Source organism: Alosa pseudoharengus, unplaced genomic scaffold (genome assembly GCF_046254945.1).
Source record: "Alosa pseudoharengus isolate Yale_2024_CS ecotype anadromous, Long Island Sound unplaced genomic scaffold, YU_APseudo_1.1 YU_APseudo_1.1_scf_16, whole genome shotgun sequence".
Lineage (NCBI taxonomy): Eukaryota > Metazoa > Chordata > Actinopteri > Clupeiformes > Clupeidae > Alosa > Alosa pseudoharengus.
The window spans coordinates 30680611-30703181 of record NW_027468630.1 but is presented as its reverse complement, the minus strand read 5'-3'; the positions used below and the strand labels follow the sequence as shown (position 1 = coordinate 30703181).

The window sequence follows — 22571 nt, the reverse complement described above, 5'->3', positions numbered from 1 at the left end:
TGCCGAATGTACAGGGCTTATAAAACAATCAGTTACACAAAACATGTACAATATGCTTTAATGTACACATTATTTTTTAATGTAACTTAAGGGTAAAGCCATGTTTGATTCTTCTGCTCACCAAAACTGTAAAATAATAGAAATGAAACAGGTCAGGGACATAATGGAAATTAGAGTTTAATTTTGTTTACAAGTACTAAAGCACATTTCTATAACTTCATTTTTACAGGTATCATATTTTAGTTACAAAATGTAAATCTTGAGCAGCAATCCACACAGTGCTTTTGCATTCAGACCCTCCCAGATTCAGTGCTTTCTTGTATAGATGAAGATGGTTTGTCCCACTCGCCCTTCAGGAATATGAGTGTGGAAAATCTCAGTGTGTTTAATAAACACATTTGCTTTCAGGAATGCAGAGATCTCCTGTGAGAAGTGATAGTACTTAAGTTAGTTAAAGCCCTTCATTAATTACATGTCGTCTTCCTGAACTCCTATATTTTCAAATCAGTTTATGTTAATCTTCTCACACACTTAAACCCTCATCATCTGTACTGCACAATTACAACAGCTAATACATGTACTAAATACCGGTACGCTAAGTCACAAACTTGTATAAGCCTAAAGTACAAGATGAAAACTAATCATACCTTTTCAAGGACATTAAAAAACACGAGGTGAGAAGGTAATGAGTCCTTGTAGGGAAATGTTCTCATAAGCCAAGCTGCAGGGTTGGAGTAGAAAACATCTGCCTCGTCTATACTGCTCCCATCCCCTCTCAGGTCAGGAGGACACTCCAAGAAGCGCATTCTCAATGGGCAGTGGATATGGCTATGCAGTGGGCATGAATACAAAGCAGTGAATGTGGATCAACATGAAATCTACTTTGCCTTTTGCCCACTTTTGTCATTACAAGAGCACATATAGATACCTGTAGAAAGGAGTGGAGTGGCATGGCATGAGGAAGAGAACTTGGGGCTGAGAGGAGTTTGATGTCGTGTCACATAGGGGTTGGAGGTGGCCCATAACATCCAGAGTCCCACGTTGGTGAACAAGGCCTGTGTACAAGGCTGGGATGAGGTTTGTAACGAGCAGGAACCACATAGCTTTTTTTCTCCAGGCTTTCAGGCTCGCCAAGGATATGCCTGAAATAAAAACACATTGTGAGATCTAAGCATTATAAAAAAGTATAGGCATTCTTCACTGAATCTGGTATCTGGACACTCACCACAAAATATCATACATATAGGCAGGATGGGATAGATGAACCGGAACTCCTTGTGAGCTAGTAAACTATAAAATAACATATCAGAACTTAAGTTTTAACATAAAAATGTATTACAATATATCTTCACAACCAAAATGAGAAAATTGGAAAGGTAATGCATTATGTTTAACCTGTAAATTACAAGGGTCCATGCAATTGTGAACAACAGTATTCTGTATCTTTTGGAAGCCAGAGAGCAGCCATGGAGAAAGAATGGAAGATGAGATCCCAACACAACCATGAATCCCTGAGTGAAATACCAGTGCCATGGATGTGACCCGTAAAATTCAGCAACATTATGGAAGACATTAAACTTAAGGAAATTCCACTGAACCAGGGTCCACTAGAACAAAGAAACATAACATGAATACATGAGTAATTATTTAGTGCTTGGATTCATGTGTAATATCATTTTTTTACATGTTTTGGTATATATTACTTCATATACCTGCCCATGGATGAGACTGTCAATAAGGGTTGAAATTCCAAGACTCAGGGCCCTGGAAATTAATATCACAATCCAACAATTATTTCAAGATAGAATATGTGATTAAAAATCAAATGCAAAATTAGCATGCACCTACTTACACAATGGGAAGGCCATAATGAATTATGAGTCTTAGCTTGTCATTGTCTTTCCAGAAATGGAATGCTAACAAGGGAAGCCACACAATGAGGGCAGTTGGACGAACAATCACTGCCAGCGAAACCAAGGTCAAATACTTTGCACTAAAGAGCAAAAGTACACATCATATTTATTTTGTTTCTTTATATCAGGATGCAGGACACTTTATTTGGTGCAAGATGTATTTATATATGGACAACCTGTTGTGGGTTTTGGATCCTGGTAGTGAGTAGTAGCAGAGAGCCAGAGTTGTGAGCATAGTCTCTGTGGTATTGGTCAGGGTCCGTGTACAACAATACCATGTGAACCAGGAACAGAGCTGACTGAAATACTGAAGACAAATATAGCTCATTTAGGAATTTATCAGTTGAGTTTTGTGTATTTTGCCCACAGTATTGCAAGTTAGCACAAAATAATTATATTCAAACAAAACTGTTCTAAATGTGACTTGTTTAAAGATACATTTCTGACTCTAAAGCAAATATATGGGCAGAGGTCACTACTTTGAATCCCAGTCTCAGCAGGGTGTGATGGACTTAACACTCACTTACTATAGCCACCATTTCTGTAGCAAATTGGATTGCGCTAGTCAGCTAACAGCTATGTGTGTGTGTGTGTGTGTGTGTGTGTGTACAAACAAGCCATGTAATAAAGGTACATGGTCCACTTAATGATATGGACAATAAACAGACAAATAAATATATGCATTTAATGATATGAAGAAAATACTGTAACCTACTGTTAATTGTGCAACATCTGGACTTTCCAGATTTTTAATGACTGCATACAGTTTAACATCAGTAAATGCAGCAAGAAGTGCTTGCAGGACACGAGGCAGCCACACCTGTTAATTGAAACGCAGTGTACATGACAACACACATGACATGAAATGAAATTAACTCTTTTAAGTAAGAAGGATTCTATCTGGCATTCTATCCCCTAGAATGAGGTATGATGTGAAATATGTCTGCTGAAAATACTATGCTTCACTGTGTTAGGAAAGAATTTCAGGTAACAGTTAACTTGCAATGTATTAGCAGTGGAGAATGGCTATAAGAGTCAGGAATGCCATTCTTAAAACATTGCAAATGACTTAGCTTTAGGTCTCAAAGGCACTCATGACTCACAAGTTGATTTGGAACATCAGGATCCACTGTTGAGTGATTGCAGTTAGTTTATGTGTGCTTGTTAGTTTGTCATCATCACCTCTGACAGGGTCGGAGGGTATTTTAATCAAGTCTGTTGGTCCATCCATCGATGTGTGTGTTCCCTCACTTAACTAAGTGCTGGTCCAATTTAATTTATGTTTCCTTACATGGTAGGCTAGAAGGTTACTCATACATGATGACCTGAATCCGAAATAAGAATTTATTTTCACTTTCTTTACTGGCCAATTATAGGCATGAGGGTCTGCAGTTGCCTGACTGCTCTTCTTTATTTGGTTTGGGGTATAAACAATGAAGCACACATGAACACATGAATTCCACATCCCAAAAATAACTGGGATAGATTTGACTCAGATCATAATCCAGAGAGTAGCCATAGCATGATCATTACATTTGAATAAATGCTTTATAACGGTTCTTTAGTAGGTTACAGTCACTACAAAATTATATATGCAGTTGCAGTAAAATATTTACACTTACCAAGAGTATAACTGTATCACATTCAAATATATGCAGTATTTTGTAAAAAACTGCAAAGATGAGTGGATAAGAGTAGCCTCTGATTCCCTCAGTCCACTCCCAAGTTAAATATCCATAAGTAATATGTTAAGGATGAACATGTGTTTGTTCAAATAGTGTATAATGTTTAAGTACCCATGTATAAATACAAACAAAGGATATTTGAAGGCCATGTGATGGGAAACCTCCAGAGACTGCCAATACTCATCTGGAACAAAGTTGGTCTGAACCAGGAGGCAGTTGATGAGACGAAATGCCACAGAGAATAGATAGGCATTGATGCCAAAAAAATCTACAAATGATATCAGAAGATAATTTATTATTATTTGTAATTCGGCATAACACCCTGATATTTCCCTTTAAAATGCAACAAGAGGGGAGTAGAACCTGGTTATACCATCAATTAGGATTATATAGGCTAGTTATTGTACATGTAGCCTACTGACATCCTCAACATAGGTATGTTGCATCATAGAAAAACAAAGAAGTTTTCCAGGAAGAAAACAAGGAAGAATTCAAACTTGCACCTGACAATGTTAAACCAAGTAGCAACTAGTAGAAATGTGAATAAACGTGTGGAGTTTAATAAGGTATATGCCACAATTAAGCAAAATAATAATAATAATAATAATAATAATAATAACAATAATAATAATAATCACAAGACAAACAAATAGGGAATCACTGGTTTGATACTATAGGCTAATGAGCTTAGTCATACGACTTTTGAATTTCTGTCCTAGGCTGCAGATAAACCTGACCACTTTTATGACATTATACAAAATTAGAGAGATCTGAGAGCTAAGTAGAAAACCACTGGATGGATACTTGGTAGTGCAGATAGAATATAGCTGTAGTATCCCATTTCCTTATTATCCTACTCGTCAACAGTAGACTACCCTCTGAAGTGAACTCAAAATCAAGCCCCCAGTGTAGCCATACCTGTCTGGAGTGGACCAGCATTATTGTCGTAGAGTTTAGATTTCCTTTTCCTTAATTTAACCGGCTCTGCAAACGTCGGTTTGTTCTTCAATCGCTCACGAATTCGTTCCATACCGCAATAGTAAATGGAGTATTACATGGCACATTACACGACATGAACACATGGCATGTTATATCTAATAGCTCGAAAAACTTATATCCTTTCCTCCACTTCCGTATTTTGGATGTGACGTCATACAATTAAATGTATATTTTGCTAGGGGGAAATTAACGTTTATAATCGTATTATATATTTATATAAATAGTACACCTACCTACAAATGAACGTATTGCATAGAATACGATACCCTTTATATATAAATATAAAAAATATGTACTTTGTTGCCCTGGTCTCTTTTGTCCCTCTGTCGCGCCGTACACACGTCATTGACCTTCTGCTGGTGAGATTCATGGTAAGATTTGTGAATGCCTCTTGAATGAATAAAGGACTGTTAGGATAGAAGGATAGCGTTACGTTTAAGGTGTTTGGCATCGCGAACATAGGCAACTATTATTTGACTGAAAACTGAAGGTTTTAAGATAAGCACGGTCACGTCACGTGTCCCCCATATGTAACGCTCATGTTGATGATGAGTTAGAGTTGAGGGCTTTCTTAGCGCGACAGCAAATATAATGTCAAACAGTTGGCATCATATTGACCCGCGGGAGCTTGTATTGTTGCGCCTGTGTGTCGTATGGGTAAAGTTGGGTAGATGTGCAACCAACTCTATGTTTCTTTACAGTTTTTATGGAAGTTGTTGGGACCGACCTTCAAATAGCCTAATGGCCACATGAAATGAGAAACAACGAAAGAAGCTCCCTTTTCACGACATGTTCCGACGAAGGATACCATTGAACGAAATAGCGTTGGCAACACTGCTTGGAGTTGCTGGAGGCATATATGTATACAAACCAATGTTTGAACTCCCGAAGAAACCTCAGACTGCAGAACTGCAGGAAGTCACGAAGCAAGAGAATGCAATACCTGACAAACCCTCCGGACAATCAATGGACACGTCCGAATAATGTTAGAGACAATATCAGCTGCAGAGACATTATTTCTAAAATGTTCTGTGACGTTATGCCTTAAATAAAGATGAGTGCTGCATTGACGGTGACCATTTGGATGTTGGTGCTTCTTTCACTGTGTTAGCCTGTCATTGTAGTTCTATATGGTTCGTGTTTTGCATGCAAAATGATCTGACACAAATGGGATTCTTTCACATACAAAACTGCGAGGAGTAGTTAGGTATAATGATGGCTAATATTCGCGGCAGGGCTTTCTCATTACATGGTTGTACCAGAGCCCGCTTATTAGACATTCTCTGGTTGTACCCATTTTTATACAGTCTGGTCAGCGAACCACAAGATGGAGCTATAGCTATACATGTCAAGTATCAATAAAGTTCAGCGCAGTGAAGTTCAATTCATCACAGTATGCGTCTCAGATTTCACCTGGAGTTACTCAAATGATCAGAACCCAAAGTGGGACATAGCCAAAGACTACAATTTATGTTCTACCGCGTTCAACACACGTATATCCACAATTAGACTTAATGTAAGGTAGTTGAATTGTCAGAATTTTTTTTGACCCTTTTTCCTTAGACCTTGAATAAGCACTTTGGTTGTAGGCCTAGCACACATGTCAGTGCTTCTCCGCAGCCTGGCTCGGTAGAGGGAGGAGCGCGATTGAATAAAACGGGAAGTGATGTGAAGTTGGCTAAGTAAACGAGTTCTCAAACACGGAATAATCTCGCAAGACCTGCGAAGTTCATGACACAAAGGGAAAAGTAAATCAAATTTTTCGTACCAAGTTGAACATTGCTTCCATCTTAACGTTACTACGTCGAGGAATCCAACAACTTACAGCAGTGACGCACTAGAGTGGTAAGTATTTTGCCCAAATGTAACTTCTCAACATAGCTGAAGTTGAAGGCATAGCAAGTTTCTTGTCAACGTTTTCTCCCACGGCCTCTCATTTGAATGGGCAATTTCACTCTAATGCGTTTTCTTAGTAGCCTAAGTAAGTCAGTATTTTTAAGTAGACTACAGCTCCCAGCTAACACACAACTAAACAGCCACGTTGCCTATAAGTTGCCAGTTGGTCACGGCCAACTAACATTCTGGCAACCTTCCTGCAACGTGGCCACAACGTTGCCACTATGAAGTGGCCATTTGGTGACTTGAGCAACGTTGCCACAACGTGGCGCTAAGGTCATTTGGTAATGTTGCCGTTTGGTGGTGTAAATAACGTGGCCATAACGTGGCCCTATGGTAATTTGGTAACGTTGCCATTTGGTGACTTGAGCAACGTGGCCATAACGTGGCCCTATGGTAATTTGGTAACGTTGCCATTTGGTGGTGTAAATAATGTGGCCACAACGTGGCGCTTTGGTCATTTGGTAACGTTGCCATTTGGTGACTTGAGCAACGTGGCCATAACGTGGCCCTACGGTCATTTGGTAACGTTGCCATTTGGTGGTGTAAATAACGTGGCCGCAACGTGGCGCTATGGTCATTTGGTAACGTTGCCATTTGGTGACTTGAGCAACGTGGCCCTATGGTCATTTGGCTACGTTGCCATTTAGTGGTCTAAATAACGTGGCCGCAACGTGGCGCTATGGTCATTTGGTAACGTTGCCATTTGGTGACTTGAGCAACGTGGCCATAACATGTCCCTATGGTCATTTAGCAATGTTGCCGTTTCCCAACACCAGTTGTTAGCTGAGGTTATATCAAATGCAATAATAATCAGAGATATTATATATATTTTTTTTTTTTTAAAGTCAAACTATCTTCCAGCCAGAAAAATGGACCACTGGTTTGTACTGTTTATTTACTACCTGATGACTCATCCCCACAAAAATAATGCTAAACTGAGATTAATGTTTACCATCCAGAACTACAATTTTCTAATTTCCACAAACTCTGACCCAGTTGAAAAATAGCAATCAAATATATTCAGATACTGAATTGATGAATCATTTATTTTAAATGCATGTAGGGAACACATTAATAAATCACACTGACAATTCTTTCTATTAACATTTGAAGTAAAATTCATGTGTTTCATGAATTCAAGTGATGTGTACAAACAAACCACGTTGCAGGGTAGGCATTGGTCAACCAGGAGAGAGCATAAAGACCTTGGAGAGGCTGAGGTGGAGAGTAGCTAAACCACTGACTGCTAATCAGAATCCAATCCAAACTATGCTTTATATTAAGTTATAAGAAAATAACAGCAGTGCACATGACCCACAGGATAAGACTGATAACTGACAATAAACCTAAGTTTAATTTTAGTATTCAGTTACCAAGGCTGAAAAGAGGTTAAGCAATTTGAAATTGTGTGAGTAGGAGTGTTGGGTAATGATATAATCACAGGTGTTTTGTTTGGCTGTAACCTCGAGGTTCTGAGGCCGAGTGGCGAAGGTAACAACCCTGCGATCACAAATGCTGTGTTGATTCAATACATTAATTCTGCTGCCGACTAATTAACCTTAAAACACCAGATTATTCTATTGACCTGGGATATTCCCACTTTTGGGAATAGCTGTCTCCTGTCCAATAAGAAAACTTTTGGGAATAGCTGTCTCCTGTCCAATAATTCCATAGAACCCAAATGTTGTATGAAATCATAGCATGAGAAAATAATTCTACATTACAACACCAGCTTAATTATAATTCAATTATTATTGTATTCACCAAATTATTCGATCAGCAAGTAGGCTAAGTGGTGCCAATCCAACATCAGTTCATATGTCAATTAAGTGTTGCAAGTTTTTCTATCAAGCTGAAGTTGTCCTTAAGCCGTAGAGATGCTGGTTCTGCTGTCGCAACTGAGTCAGGGTTATCAATGTTGCCTCCGGTTGTCTCCAAAATGGTGGATCGATCCCTATTCAGTTCGGTCCCTGGAAAAGAAAAAAAAGGTAAGAATGTCTTAATAATTTCTGTTCACACACTCACAGTTTAATAAAATATCAAGCGAAATGAAAAAGTGTGCATAGACAGCTATACAAGAACAATTGTGTCTAGCTAGCTGAGTTTGACTGCTCCAAAGTCCTTTTAGGCAAGTCCCTCCACTCGGCAGTCATATTGCAACACTTTTTGGGTACTCATCGGGCATCCTATTCGGCAGAAATACGCATGCACAAGGCTTCACGACACCAGTGTGCTCCAGTGGCGAGATCACAACACATGATTGGCATGATGTCTGCACAACACAGCACATAATTGGCTCAATGTAGTCACATCACACCACATGATTGGCTCAATGTATACACATTGGCGAAGAAGGGGTGGGATATGTGTAGACAACGCCATTGGCGTTACAAACTAACCCCATGCATTTCTATGGAGGATTTTTTGAGTGCTGTCTCCTCATTTGAAAGTCTCTGACTGATCTTGTTTTTATGCCTGTAACTCTACTCTACACCAGATGTGAGGAGTACCACCATGCTGCCCTCTGCAGCCTTTGCATTGGCAATGAGGAGACCAAACATTGTTAATTCGAGCTTGCCTTTAAGATGTAACATTAGGTTGAGTCAATTGTCTATGCTTACCTAAATCTTATTTTGCTTTGACATTTTTATGTGCATGCACAAACAAAGTCGATGGAGAAGGGGTGAAGGTGTAACCCACCTAAGCATTGGTTACTAAACCCAAAATTAGTTCCCAATGTTAAATAAATAGGTACATAAATTGAATAAATAACAAAATAATTCAAAATCCAGAAGGACATACGATTTTCTAGTCAACGGGAAATGCTTTTATTTTGACAAGCGTGTTGCTTGGATACCAGAATTCGTTTATTTTACGTTCTACTCGATAACGTTACACTTGAATAAATAGACTTTGAATCAAAACCGTTTACTCCTTGACACCTTTCTATCGTGAATCATTTTTAATACCTCTTAAGTCGTTTTACTATTTCTACTTTGTCCTTAATCTTCCCTCATTGTTTTACGTATTTATCCACTTCTTTTGAACGCCGGTGAGTAATTTATCATCTAGCAAAGATTGTTAAGGCTAGCGAGTGATTAGCATCGCGTAGCAGCAATTGCATTAGAATGGGGCTAGCATGTAGCATGCTAGGAAAACTTTGAGCTAATAGAATGATATAAAAAAACAATCGGAGATTTACGTTTACTGTACTGCTTTGTTACTGTACTTTACTGTACTGTAATGTTAGTTTTTTAATATTAATATGATATGTGAATGTTATTGAATATGACAAGTGTAATTAGTAGATGGTGTGCTATGATTTTATATGAGATATATGCAGTAACGGACTCCCCAGAGAAGACGTTAGTTTGGCATGTTCTAAGACACGAGCTAGTAGCCTGTGTGTGTGAGATGAAAGTGGAACCCTTTCTCTCATGGTTGGTGACCGAAAACGTTGGCTATGTTGTGCCTCTCTTAATTGAAATGTTGTTTTCTGTAGCACACACTACTAAATTTGGAGGCAGCAACCTGAAGGGGAAGGAGAAGCTGCCACTGCTCGGAACCCGGAGTATGCAGCACAATAAAACGTAAGTAAAACTTCGGGACAGTCTGCACAAATTCAAAAAAAGTGCAGCTCTTACCTGAAAGCTAAAGGTTTTCTTCTTTGCTTGCAGGCCCGGCAGCAGCAGTAGGAGGAGGAGGAGGAGGAGAAGCAGCAGCAGCAGCACATCAAGTCATCGGCAGGAAGTCCCAAATTAAATGAATTTAAATAAATGGTGTAATCAAATGTGAAATGTCGCTCTGTTCTTCTTAAACCAAGTGAGTGGGCAAATGAGGACTGCATCTGCAGATCCGCCCAGAGCTGTTTTTTTAACATCCTGACAACATTCTGGCGACCTCCAACATGGGTTTCAATGTTGCTATAAAGTTGCGGTTACGTGGCCATTAAGTTGCAGGAAGGTTGCCTGCATGTCGCCGATATGTCGCGGTAATGTTGTCAAATAACGTGGCGGCAACATCAAGGCGTCTTTCACTTTTCCGGTTGCCGCCACGTTGGAAATTAACGTGGCGGCAACGTAAACATTGGTTGGAAAATCACGTTGCGGCCACGTGATGGCCACGTTAGTGTGTTTGCTGGGCTGCTACATTGAGACTGCATCATGGGCCGCACGAGTTCTTATAGTAAGCCAACTGACACGTGCATAACATTGTCCACTGCAAATTCATGAGTATAAGATTTACGCTATCCACCTGTGCGCGCTTTATTTGGAAACGAATTGCAAATTAAAAATGTCAAAGTAGTCTTTTTCCAAATGGCGTAGAGTAGCCATATGGCCCACCTTCATTAACCAGTCAAACTGAAAACGCTACGCTTTTTTGTTTTACTGATGGAGCCGTCTCTTAGGCCTATGTGAAACCATTCTACAAAACTTGACTTGGCATAATTTGCCCTATCCTGCCCCCTCAAAGCAGGAAGTTATCATGCGGACACAGTGGAAATATGTAGACCTAAACATCCAAGTCCCAGTAGCCTAATAGCCTAGACATGTCTAACCAATAGATATGGCTCGTACATTCTTTATAATACCGTACGTCGCTCTTCCGTAATGATGAGGGATTTCTTTATATTATAACCGTGTGAGCCGGATTGTAACAGTAGACAGCCCAGTTTAGCAACGATTTTATTTGGACTCTGACATTTAAATATTGTTAAATGTTTTAAAAGTGTTTTGGCATGTTCAAAACAAAAGTAAGAGTAAAACAGTGTTTCCCTTACCAGCTTCATCTTCATAATGGCAAGTTTATTTATATAGAGCATATAATACACAGGGGTAATGCCTACGTGTTCCTTTACACAATAAATGTGAGTATTTGAAAATATGATTAGCAAGTTTTTAGTTAAATTGTGTTTTGTATACTGTCTAGGCAGGGCAGAAAAGGAGGTGATGCACCATTAGAGAAGTAAATATTGCCTTTGCTCACTCTCAATCTTAACAGTGGGTTGTAGAAAATGCAGCCTCATGGAAGTGTTGAATCTGTGTTCAGCAAGACATGGTTATTACAAGATTCTTGGCTTGGCTGAATATCTGGGGTCACCTGACCAGTCAAGGAGAGCACATGAGGACCAGCTGAGGATTATTAGATGGGAGAGATTTTATGTGGCATGCTTCTCTCCTCTTGTTGATCAATTTTCTTGTTTATTAAAAGGTTGGTGTTTATATGTGATTACTTCTAAAGTCACATACAAATCTGTAGCCTATTCATGCTGGGACCACTCTTGTTTGGCTCTGACTTTGTCTATGTCTATATGTGTTCATAGTAGTCATATTAGAATTTTTCCTCTGCCCTTATATTAACAGATTTCCACAAGGCTGAAAAGGAATAGTACAAATGGTATATATGAGGGTCCCTAAACGTATGCAACTTGCTTTAGTGTAAGTTAATGTCCTCTATCCGTTAATGGTAATGATGAGTGACTGAAATGGTAATGAGAGATGGAAAGGAAGACCGTACACTCGCTTTACTATGTGAATTTGACCTCTTATGCTATTGGCTAACTTTGTTAATCTCATGTAATTAATTAGGCTAAATGTCCATAATTAGCCTAAAAGTAATCCACAGTAGTTTTGTGTCTACACAGACTAGAACTGCTAGAATATCAAATTACATTGGTCTGGATTCCCTTTAAATGGTAGTCTAAGCCCTGTTGGTGCAAAAACACCTGCTCAACGCAATAACACATCTCACTTGCTTATTTAGAAGTAAGAGGATCATGTGTTCCACAAACAGCCACAGCACTGTATGGACACAGCCATATAACAGACTAGTGTCAGACTGGTGCCCCACCCGTCCATACACAGCCTGTCTCTGGAATTGTCAACAAGTTCGGAGTTGAACTCGTAATTGTGTGAACTTTCTAGGAGGAGCAGTTCCACCATTGTTTTTTCGAAGTCTTGACATTTTACCGTCGTCTTTCTGCCATTGTGGAGGGGTAAGCTTACGCCTGTAAAGTTTTTGTCATCTTTTCAAGTATGGTTTTATGTTTGTTTGTTTGAGGGGATTGCTCAAGTTACTGTAATGTTTCACAGGCATTCTGTAGAATTTACATGTGCACTTATATGTTTAACTTAAGCTTTGAGCATTTCGTAATCCTTTTCTCTCTGATTTGGCTAAGAGTTGTTTTTACACTGCAAGCAGTTTATTGCTTAACATTGGCACAGAGTAATCTGTCATCATTGCTGGGCCTTCCCGTCAGAACAGGTATTAGATCCATGTTGGGGCATGATTGCAAGAGCATACTTGTCTGTAGAGAATCTAGGGAGAGTTTTCTGTGAAAAGTTGGTCTGGCAAATGCATGTCCTATGATTTTGGCACTTGAGATTACAGCTAGGGATCGACCGATATGTTTTTTTCAGGGCCGATACCGATATCAATTATTACCAAAACAGGAGGCCGATAACCGATATGTAAAACCGATATGTCAGTTGTCAAAAAGGGGGGTAGATAGTAAAGGCTATATGCTGCAAAAATTTAATTAAAAATCATTTAATTATGCAAACTTTTCTTTCTTCTTTTGATACACAATTGTCTATCAACTTGCATCACTTTGCAAGTGTAAATCCTGTGTATCATGTTAATCCAAGAGCTGAGTGATAGCAATTATTTTCAGAGAGTAGGCCTGCACAATGGGCTATGTGCTTGTTAAGGGACCTGTCACAAAGAGGATGCTTTGCCATGGTGTGTGTGAGTGCACGAGAGAGGGAGAGGAAGAGGTGCATGCGTGATGGCAAGTGTTACAGTTGAATAGTTTAACAAAACAGTTTTAAAATAGTTCTTAGGCTATTTAAGCATGCAATTTGTATCCATAGGCTATAAGCTACACTTTTGAGAGCCTAAAAGGCACGTTAATAGCCAGCTCAAGAGGCGATTTTGTTCAGGTCGTAAATTACGGTTGGTCCTGGGTGCATGTAGTCTTTTCTGACAGTCCGTTTCAAAAAGGAGCAATTAGACTTTTTGACGTTCGCTATCGCATAATTTAGGACTTGTCTGTACTATGTCCGCCGAGGTGTCCCGTTATTCACAATTAACGAACGAGGCGGAGGCAGAGAACTCCCGACGCGCAGCACCCGAGTTTGTACTAGTAAACAGCATCAGTAACGTGCATCAATCGGGAATTCGCTAAGGAAGTGGGTGCTTTACTTATTGATCCGGATCAAAGAGACAATAGCTTACAAAGTGGTGTTTTTGTAACTTCAGTGTAGATGATTGTGATTCACTGCAACTTCAGCAATGTAGGCTACCTTCCTTACCTTGGAAAAATAGCTCCGTAGGCTAGAGCTGAAGCCCAGTCTGCCTCAGTGAGAATCCTAAACTTTGTCTGTGTTCAGTCTTCGATCCTGATTGGCTGCATTCGTGCTAACTAACAAATCAGACGGTGTAGTGGGCGGGACAATACTCTTGACCACAGAGTTAGCAAATGCAGGGAGTGAGAGACGCTTTACAGACAAAGTAGCGCGTTTCATTCTTTATCCATTTCAATATCAGCTTATCGGTGGAAAAAATGACCGATACCGATTATTATAAAAATGCTAAATATCGGCCCTAATAATCGGCCAGGCCGATAATTGGTCGACCCCTAATTACAGCAGGCCTCTGGCAGCATTGCTGTTTTTCATTTTGTTTTTTAAAATGACATTTTTCCTCCTTGCTCACGCTTAGTAGAGGATGTGATGCAGTGATAAGGTTGCATAGTGGGTAGGCTGTATCTGCAGCATTTATTCACTCTGTGCAGAGCTGCTGTGCTTAATCTGATCAATCAGAGATGACTGGTGCAGCAGACCCAGCTCCTTCTACCTGGTGGGAGAGTGGAGTTAATTCTCCCCCAAGGAAGACCTTTCCCAGACCTCAGTGGGAAGACAACTACCGTATTTTCCGGACAATAAGTCGCTCCGGAGTATAAGTCGCATTTAGGCCTATTTAGAAATGTATTTCACAAAATCCAAGAGCAGACAGATACTATGTAACTGGACACATAGATGGCAAAAAGATTGAGAATTCTACCGGGAATGTTAATGAAGACGAAGGAGTGAATGGCGGCAAGCTGAGGCGAGCTGGGTGATAACGAAGGCAGCCAACGAGGAGGGACCGACGGTAATTGTAAAGCAGTTTACAAAAGATTCACTGAACAAAAATGCTGATGTGGTACATGAAAATGTAGCTAAAAATGTGGACAATGCAATCAAGCATTTTGGGCACAAGCTGGCAGCAGAGAAAATGCTCGGGAGGCTATCTCCGAGAGAGCGAGAGTGGAAAAAAAGATGCATGTTTTAAAAGAACGTGCGAACTTTCAACAACGCTATACTAAGGAAGCTACCCTTATTTTAGAGGCTGTTCACATGCCAGTATGGACATTTAATCTGGAAAGGCAAGTTATTTAACTAGCACACAGAATAGGGTGACCAGACGTCCCGATTTTGAGTTGCGTGTTCTGAGTCCCGACAAAAGCCAGGCATTTATATAACAATATTTAATACCCCCTCTAACTTTTGGGCTTAAGTACAAAGAAATGTCTGACCTGTCGCAAGTTCACCAAGCTCCCGATCTCATTCCACAAGCCTAGAGCGCCCTCTCGCGGCTGTAGACGGTAATATTTACTCCTTGGTTCATGTCAGTCAGTATGAATTAAAGGTGCTCTAAGCGATGCTATGCATTTTTTAGGCTAAAACATTTTATGTCACTTACTGCAAACATCACCTAACCAACCGCTAGCTGTCTGTGTCCTGAATACACTGTAAAAAAAAACGTGATCTCTGTGGACAGCGCAGGCTCCAAAAACTGTAACAAAAACAACCTGGGCAAACCTATCCCATGAAAACATAACAAACTGTTCCAGCAAATCACAGACGAGATGCGCGTTTAGGATAGTTTCAATTGCACGGGAGCAGCACGGGAGGGAGGGGGAGGAAGTAACGAGCTAGCTGTCTGTTTTGTTTGAAAGTCAACAGAAGTGACGTTACCCAGCATCGCTTAGAGCACCTTTAGTTAAAAACATGTTAAATTATAAATATTTTTATATAGTCATGTACGACTTATATAGGTCGCAGGACCAGCCAAACTATGAAAAAAGTGTGACTTATAGCAAAGTTCTTTTAGGTAAGTCCCTCCACTCGGCGGCCATATTGCAACGCTTTTTGGGCACTTATCGGGCATCTATTTTGGGTAGAACTGCGCATGCACAGTGCTTCACGAATCACGACACACCAACCTCGCTCCAGCTGCGAGATCACAACACATGATTGGCACGATGTATTCACAACATACCACATGATTGGCACGTTGTATTCACATGTCAACTTTTGGTGGCGGAAGGGGCGGAATATGTGTAGACAAGTGCCATGTTTGCGTTACAAACTAACCCCATACATTTCTATGGGAGATTCTTTGAGAGCTGTGTTTTCTCATCAGAAAGTCTCTGCTTATAGTCCGGAAAATACGGTAGTTGGTTTTCATTTGACAGTGCTCATAGACTAATTTGGGTGTGCATTTGAAGGCACCAGAGATAAGAGGTGCTCAGGCACTGTGGGTAAATGTGTGGAGACTGATTCTGTTTGTCATGCATATGGCTATTGGCAGACATACTGTAGATTAGGCTGTCTGATGGTGTGCTCTGCTGTGCTGCCTCTTCCTATGAGGTTTGATTGCTTCACCAGTCACACTGTATTCACACCAGATTCAACAAGCCCCTCCTTCCCCCAAGATATTAAGCTGCTTATAGCGCAGGATGGGGCTTATTGCCGCCAGTTAAATAATGTGGGACTTGTTGGAATGGCTTTTCATGCAGTGGTCATATGATGGCGTCTTCATCCTTTGCAATACCTACACCAAGTGTACCTCATGTCATAATATAGCTTATCAATGTATTCTTGGTGTTTTCCTTTTCAGTCAGATAACATGTATTTTATACAAATGACTGCAGCAAACTACAAAAGTGGTGTCTCATACTAGTTTTGATCTGTTAATTATTTCAGTCTAGGTTGGAGATCACTCGATAAACTCTTGTCACCCAGTGTTTTCTTTAGTTGATAATTAGATTGATGCATTGAATAGTCAATTGTACATATTGTTTGTGAAAGATTTTGTATACTGTTTTCAGTAGAAATTTGGTTGTGGGTTGGTGAGTGAGGTGAGGCTGAAACCCATGCTTGTGTGCTAAGGAATTGAGTGATTAAATGTGCTGTGTTCACTGTGTGCATGTGTATCTAAACAAGAATCTTCACATTTTATCTGATAAAGTGAATTTAAAGAGAGTGCGAGAATAAGTGTATGATGATGTGAGACAAAGACAAAATAGGAACATGTTAGATGTTTGGCTCGAGGTTTCAATTTGGAATAGTGGCAACAGTCAAACATGTTGTGCTGACTTGGGATGGTTTTGTAAACGGCATACTTTTAAAAGATACTTTTTTTTTACTTCCTGTTACAATGTCAGCAAACATGAGAAGTCATGTCTGCACATGAACCAACATCTAGTAGGCTACAGTGTGTCAAACTTTGGTTGAAGTGGTTTGGTTGAAAGTTTTATTAACCCTTTGCCTTGGTATGCAGGGGTTTCTCTGCTGAACTTACATTCTAAGGTATAGATATGTCCAGTCACAAGAAATTTCTAGATAAAATTAAGCAACAGTGACCTCATCTCTGAAATGCTCTATGCATTGTTTTCTAGCTCTGCAACAATCTGCAGTAATGTTAGGGTTGTGACTGGTCATCCCAAGACAATGGGTCTTTTGTTCTCTATTACCATTCAAATCTAGATGCTGAGAATTGAAGTGATTTGTAAATGCATGTCTGTTTTGCCCACAGGTCAGAATCAGCGCTCACTATGTCTGATGGGGACTATGATTACCTCATCAAATTCCTAGCCCTGGGAGATTCAGGGGTGGGAAAAACCAGCTTCCTCTACCAGTACACGGATGGGAAGTTTAACTCTAAGTTCATCACCACCGTGGGGATTGACTTCCGAGAAAAACGAGTGGTAGGGTTCATAAATTCCATTATTTTAGCATTCATGGCATGAATTTAAGGCTTTCTCATAAGTGTATGTGTATTTCTTTTAATTTCTTTGGTGGTTGATACATTTCATACTGGTTTATCTGGATCCAATCAAAATGCTGGTATACTCTTGATGTGGTGTTGAGTTTAGGTGTCTGATGTACCAGTCCAGCAAATCACAATCTGGATTTCCTAGTTCTACCTTTCTACTAATAGACCACCAAGGTTTCTGCAGGTTGAAAATCCATCTTTAAACAAAAGCATTAGAAAAAGTACAGGTTGCACAATTTCTTTGGCTCACCAAATGTCAGTTGGTGACCTAATTCAGTCTGAATGCACAGCTTCTACAACCTCATTTGTTTGCATTTCAAGACTGTCAAGGATGACCGTGACACTAACATGACCGTGTTTATTGAATTCTTAGCATCTAACCACTAATGCATAAACCGGTAGTCATTTTAACTTAAAACAGGTCTCTTTGATTTCTGTCATTCGATGTTCATTGTTCTACACTGATCACTGTGAGACAGCAAAATGGAATTTCAGCAACTAATGGTACCTCAGACACACTCCTTCTTTGAGAGAAGGCACACTCCTTAAGTGCAAACAATGTGTACCCCTTAACCAAACATAGGCGTCATATTGTAACCTATCCTTGGTGATGCCAATAATCTTACTATTACTTTGCTTACTCTTACAAATGCTGAATGAGACAGGCTGTCTTTATCATTAATTACGTTACTTTTACAGTGCATGTTAATTGTAGTTGCTGTAATGTAATTGAAAAAATACTGTTTTTTTTTTTTTTTCATTTCCAAAGGTGTACAAATCAAGTGGTCCTGATGGCACAGCAGGTAGAGGACAGAGAATTCACCTCCAGTTATGGGACACCGCTGGACAGGAGAGGTGTGGCAAAGTAGAAATCTCCCTTCCACTCACACATACTACTGTGCAAAAGCAGTTTTGTTCCAGTCTAGATTCACATAGTAAGCGGAGATCGTGTTGCTAAGTTTTGAGAACAATCACTCGAGGCATGTCTTTTTTTCCTCCCCTCAATATTATCAGGTTTCGAAGTTTAACAACAGCATTCTTCAGAGACGCCATGGGCTTCCTGCTCTTGTTTGACCTTACTAACGAGCAGAGTTTCCTCAATGTCCGAAACTGGATGAGTGAGTTTACAAGAATGTATTTAATGCCATACATATCACCTAGCACATGTTCTACAGATGTAATGCTCAGATTTCCACTACACAGCAATTTAGTGGTCTTTTTTTTGCATGGACTTCTAGTTTGAGTCACTAATATAGCTGATATGCCCCACAGGTCAATTACAAATGCATGCTTATTGTGAGAACCCAGACATAGTCCTTTGTGGGAACAAGTCTGACCTGGAGGACCAGAGGGCAGTCAGTGAAGATGAGGCTCGGGAGCTGGCAGAAAAATATGGGTGAGCATCAGATCATGGCTTAAGGGTTTCACACGTTTGCTAAGAGGGCAGTGGCTGTATTTTGTTTGTCAAGGGACATGGAAGCACTCATAAGCAAGGTAAACAGGGCCCTCCTTAGAAAGTAAATGTTTGCATAATGCTCTATTTGAGTATAATGTCAATCAGTCATCAGATATACTGGGATGGGCTACATGTTCTTGCATCCCAAAATGTTTAGTTTGACCATATGTCAAGCATGTGTTGCATCGTGAGGGTGTAATTTGAATTCAGAAATATGCAGACATGTCTGCTTTTGACACGAACATGACAGATATTTTAAGTGACTCAAATGTGATTTCGTGGCGGTTAATTAAATTCAGTGTTATTCTGTAATTTTTAATCAAATTGAGTCAAGAATTTCATTGAATTCAATTTCATCACAGAAAATAGGATTCTTAAGATGAAACCATCTTTCTCACTCCTAAGCAATGTATTGTGAACAGGTTTGACATGCACCCGTTTGACTTCCTAACATTTTCCACCAAATCGCTCTAGAATGATGTATCAGATGATTCTGAAGATGGCTTTATTCATTTAAGCAGTGGGAGTGGAGTTGGTAAGGATGTACCTGCGGCTGTGGTTCAGCCGTAGGTACGAGGCGAACTAATCGGGTTTAAAGACATCAAATTTATTTTTACGCCTAAAGAAATAGTTCTTACTCTTGACATGTGCATATTATGTGCTTGTATACACAATAATGGTAGTCTACCTGCTTTTCTATATGTCACACAAAGTTTCCAATGACATACGCCTCAACACAGATTCAGGTAAAACATCAGTCCTAGTGCTACTGGACCTTAGTGCAGCATTTGACACTGTTGATCACAATATTTTACTACACAGACTAGAACACTGGGTTGGATTTACAGGCATAGTTATCAGCTGGCTAAAATCATATCTACAAGAAAGGAGCTTCTTTGTTGCCATCGGAAACTGTACCTCAACACCAACGTCCTTGACCTGTGGTGTTCCCCAGGGGTCGATCTTGGGGCCACTATTATTCAACCTCTATATGCTCCCACTTGGACAAATCATTCAAAATAATTTGATTTCATATCATAGCTATGCAGATGACACACAAATTTACTTAGCTCTATCACCAAACGACTATGGTCCTCTTGAATCTATGTGTCAGTGTATAGAACAAATCAACACCTGCATGTCTCAAAATTTTCTTCAGCTGAACAAAGAAAAAACTGAAGTAATTATATTTGGTAAAAATGAGGAAAAACTTAGGGTTGCCACTCTCCTTGACACAAAAGGGTTGAAGGCAAAGGATACTGTTAAAAATCTTGGTGTATTAATTGACAGTGATCTAAATTTCAACAGCCACATGAAAGCGATAACTAAATCAGCTTTTTACCACCTCAAAAATATTGCCAAACTCAGAGGGCTGATGTCAAAACATGACTTAGAAAAACTCATTCATGCATTTATCTCCAGCAGGGTTGATTACTGCAATGGCCTTCCTAAAAAGACTATTAAACAGCTTCAGGTGATACAAAATGCAGCAGCTAGGACTCTAACAAAAACTAAAAGAACTGACCACATTACTCCAATTCTAAGTCCTTGCACTGGCTTCCAGTAAGTCACAGAATTGACTTTAAAGCACTATTGCTTGTTTATAAATCAGTAAATGGAGCAGGACCTAAATACTTGTCAGACATGCTTCAGCAGTACACACCTTCTCCCAGGTGAAAAACCTGCTAGTAAAACCTACAGTTAGAACTAAACATGGTGAAGCAGCTTTTAGCTGCTATGCGGCTCAGCTGTGGAACCAACTTTCGGATGACATTAAAAAGACCCCAACTGTAGCCAGTTTTAAATCTAGACTTAAGACCAAACTGTTCTCAGATGCTTTCTGCTAACTGTGCCGAGTTACAAATTCTGAATCTGCCTTGATAATTATTCTACTTTGTCTTTTATTACTTTTTTTTACTACTTTTGCCTTTGTTTTTGCTTACTAATTATTCTTTATTTTTAAATGATTTTACCTTGTGTTTTATGTTTTCTTTTTATTATGATCTTTACCTTTTTACTATTCTTTGACTATATTGCCCTTCTATGCTTTTATTTGTTATTATTGTTTGGTTTTGTTTGTGTAAAGCACATTGAATGACCTCGGTGTATGAAATGTGCTATATAAATAAACTTGACTTGACATGCTAAATTGAACATTTAGCCTACTCCATTTACCGGTACTCAATTTTCTCACTCAATAACTGTCAATGTGATGATATGTAGTCGCTGCTCTCTCGTTTTGAATGATTGAAACATTCACATCTGAATGATTTACTAGGGGTGTATAGTCCATGTGCACATCTTGAATGCCTCTCGTCCGTTCAGAAATTAATAAATAATTCAACCAAACCGGACCTAACTGTTGCATAATATATTTTTTAACAGAATTCCCTACTTTGAGACCAGTGCAGCAAGTGGCGATAACGTGGGCAAGGCTGTGGACGTTCTGCTTGACCTCATCATGAAGAGAATGGAACGCTGCGTGGACAAGTCCTGGATCCCGGATGGCACTGTGCGCTCTAATGGCCACAGCACCACAGATATCACAGAATCACAGGACCCTGAGAAGGGCAAATGTGCCTGTTAGGAGTCCAAGCAATAACCATCTTTACTGTCTCCCTTTTTATCATTGGATTGGACAGAAATATGGGAGAGGTTACCCTCATATTTTATTAATATTGATAGAGGAATGTTGGAGAATATACATGGATCACTATCATTCTACTCTCATTTACATACAGTATGTTATACCACTGCATTATGATTTTTTTTTTGTATATTTTTTTGATTGTTATATTGTAGCTCAGACACTGTTTATTCCTCACAGTCAAAAGTGTCTTTTTAGATCTTTTGCATTTGAAGTAACGTGCAATGAAAAAGAGGGTTGTCCTCGGAAATGTTATCAAGAAAATAGCTGTCCTTCTAAGCAGGTTTATGTGATGTAATTGATGTACCCTGCAGAGCACTCTTAGATCCTGAACTACTTGCTCTTCTGTAATGCTAAAATTTCAAGCACATTCAAGTAATCAATGTACAATTTTTGTGCCACATTTCACACCAATTAGCATATATTGACATCATGGATGTATGTTTGCCAAGTATGGTTCCACAGATATAATATTTTCAGATATAATGTTTTTTTTCCCTCTGGGCTTCTCTGTGCCCTGGGTCTACTGTATTGTCTGCAACACTGTATCATTGCCAACACACTTTATGCCAAATATGGACACCAAATTCTTTATTCCAGGAAAAAAATAAATATATTTTATTATTTATTGAATATATTGGTTTCCATTTTGATTAATAACAACAGTCTCTTGTCTGGACACTGCTGATTGATTTGTTTTATCTACAAAAGAAAATTAAGCTCTAATTTTCTCAACTATGTTTGCCTTTTGAATGTACCTGTATGTGTTGCTGCAGTGAGCACACCGCTGAGCGTTGAGGGCTTTTTTCAAGCCATGTGGCACCCTCTACTGTTGCAGTGAAGCACTGCCCATGTGCTTAGCACATTAC

General features: G+C 39.5%; 3 protein-coding genes across 4 annotated transcripts; 2 read left to right on the top strand and 1 right to left on the bottom strand.

Annotated features, from left to right (window-relative positions):
- Positions 1–157: 157 nt before the first annotated feature.
- Positions 158–4747, bottom strand: pigb (phosphatidylinositol glycan anchor biosynthesis, class B). Its single transcript, XM_076287692.1, has 12 exons — positions 4517–4747; positions 3737–3866; positions 3536–3653; positions 2629–2733; positions 2090–2220; positions 1853–1993; positions 1713–1764; positions 1396–1607; positions 1226–1290; positions 929–1142; positions 648–828; positions 158–423 (listed from the first exon to the last, which is right to left on the bottom strand). Exons 1-12 carry the CDS (start codon positions 4626–4628, stop codon positions 307–309), a joined length of 1578 nt encoding a protein of 525 aa, XP_076143807.1. The 5' UTR covers positions 4629–4747; the 3' UTR covers positions 158–306.
- A 172-nt stretch (positions 4748–4919) lies between these two features.
- On the top strand, positions 4920–5673 carry pigbos1 (PIGB opposite strand 1). The gene is made up of 2 exons (XM_076288211.1): positions 4920–4968; positions 5299–5673. The coding sequence occupies exon 2, from the start codon at positions 5387–5389 to the stop codon at positions 5579–5581; it is 195 nt and encodes a 64-aa protein (XP_076144326.1). The 5' UTR covers positions 4920–4968; positions 5299–5386; the 3' UTR covers positions 5582–5673.
- A 577-nt stretch (positions 5674–6250) lies between these two features.
- rab27a (RAB27A, member RAS oncogene family) lies at positions 6251–22335 on the top strand. 2 transcript variants are annotated; one of them, XM_076287690.1, is made up of 6 exons: positions 6251–6442; positions 17360–17531; positions 18369–18454; positions 18614–18717; positions 18872–18995; positions 21441–22335. In XM_076287690.1, the coding sequence occupies exons 2-6, from the start codon at positions 17379–17381 to the stop codon at positions 21640–21642; spliced, it is 669 nt and encodes a 222-aa protein (XP_076143805.1). In that variant the 5' UTR covers positions 6251–6442; positions 17360–17378; the 3' UTR covers positions 21643–22335. The 2 variants fall into 2 exon arrangements, with proteins under 2 accessions (XP_076143805.1, XP_076143806.1); XM_076287691.1 differs by lacking the exon at positions 6251–6442 and adding an exon at positions 12308–12491.
- Positions 22336–22571: the final 236 nt, after the last annotated feature.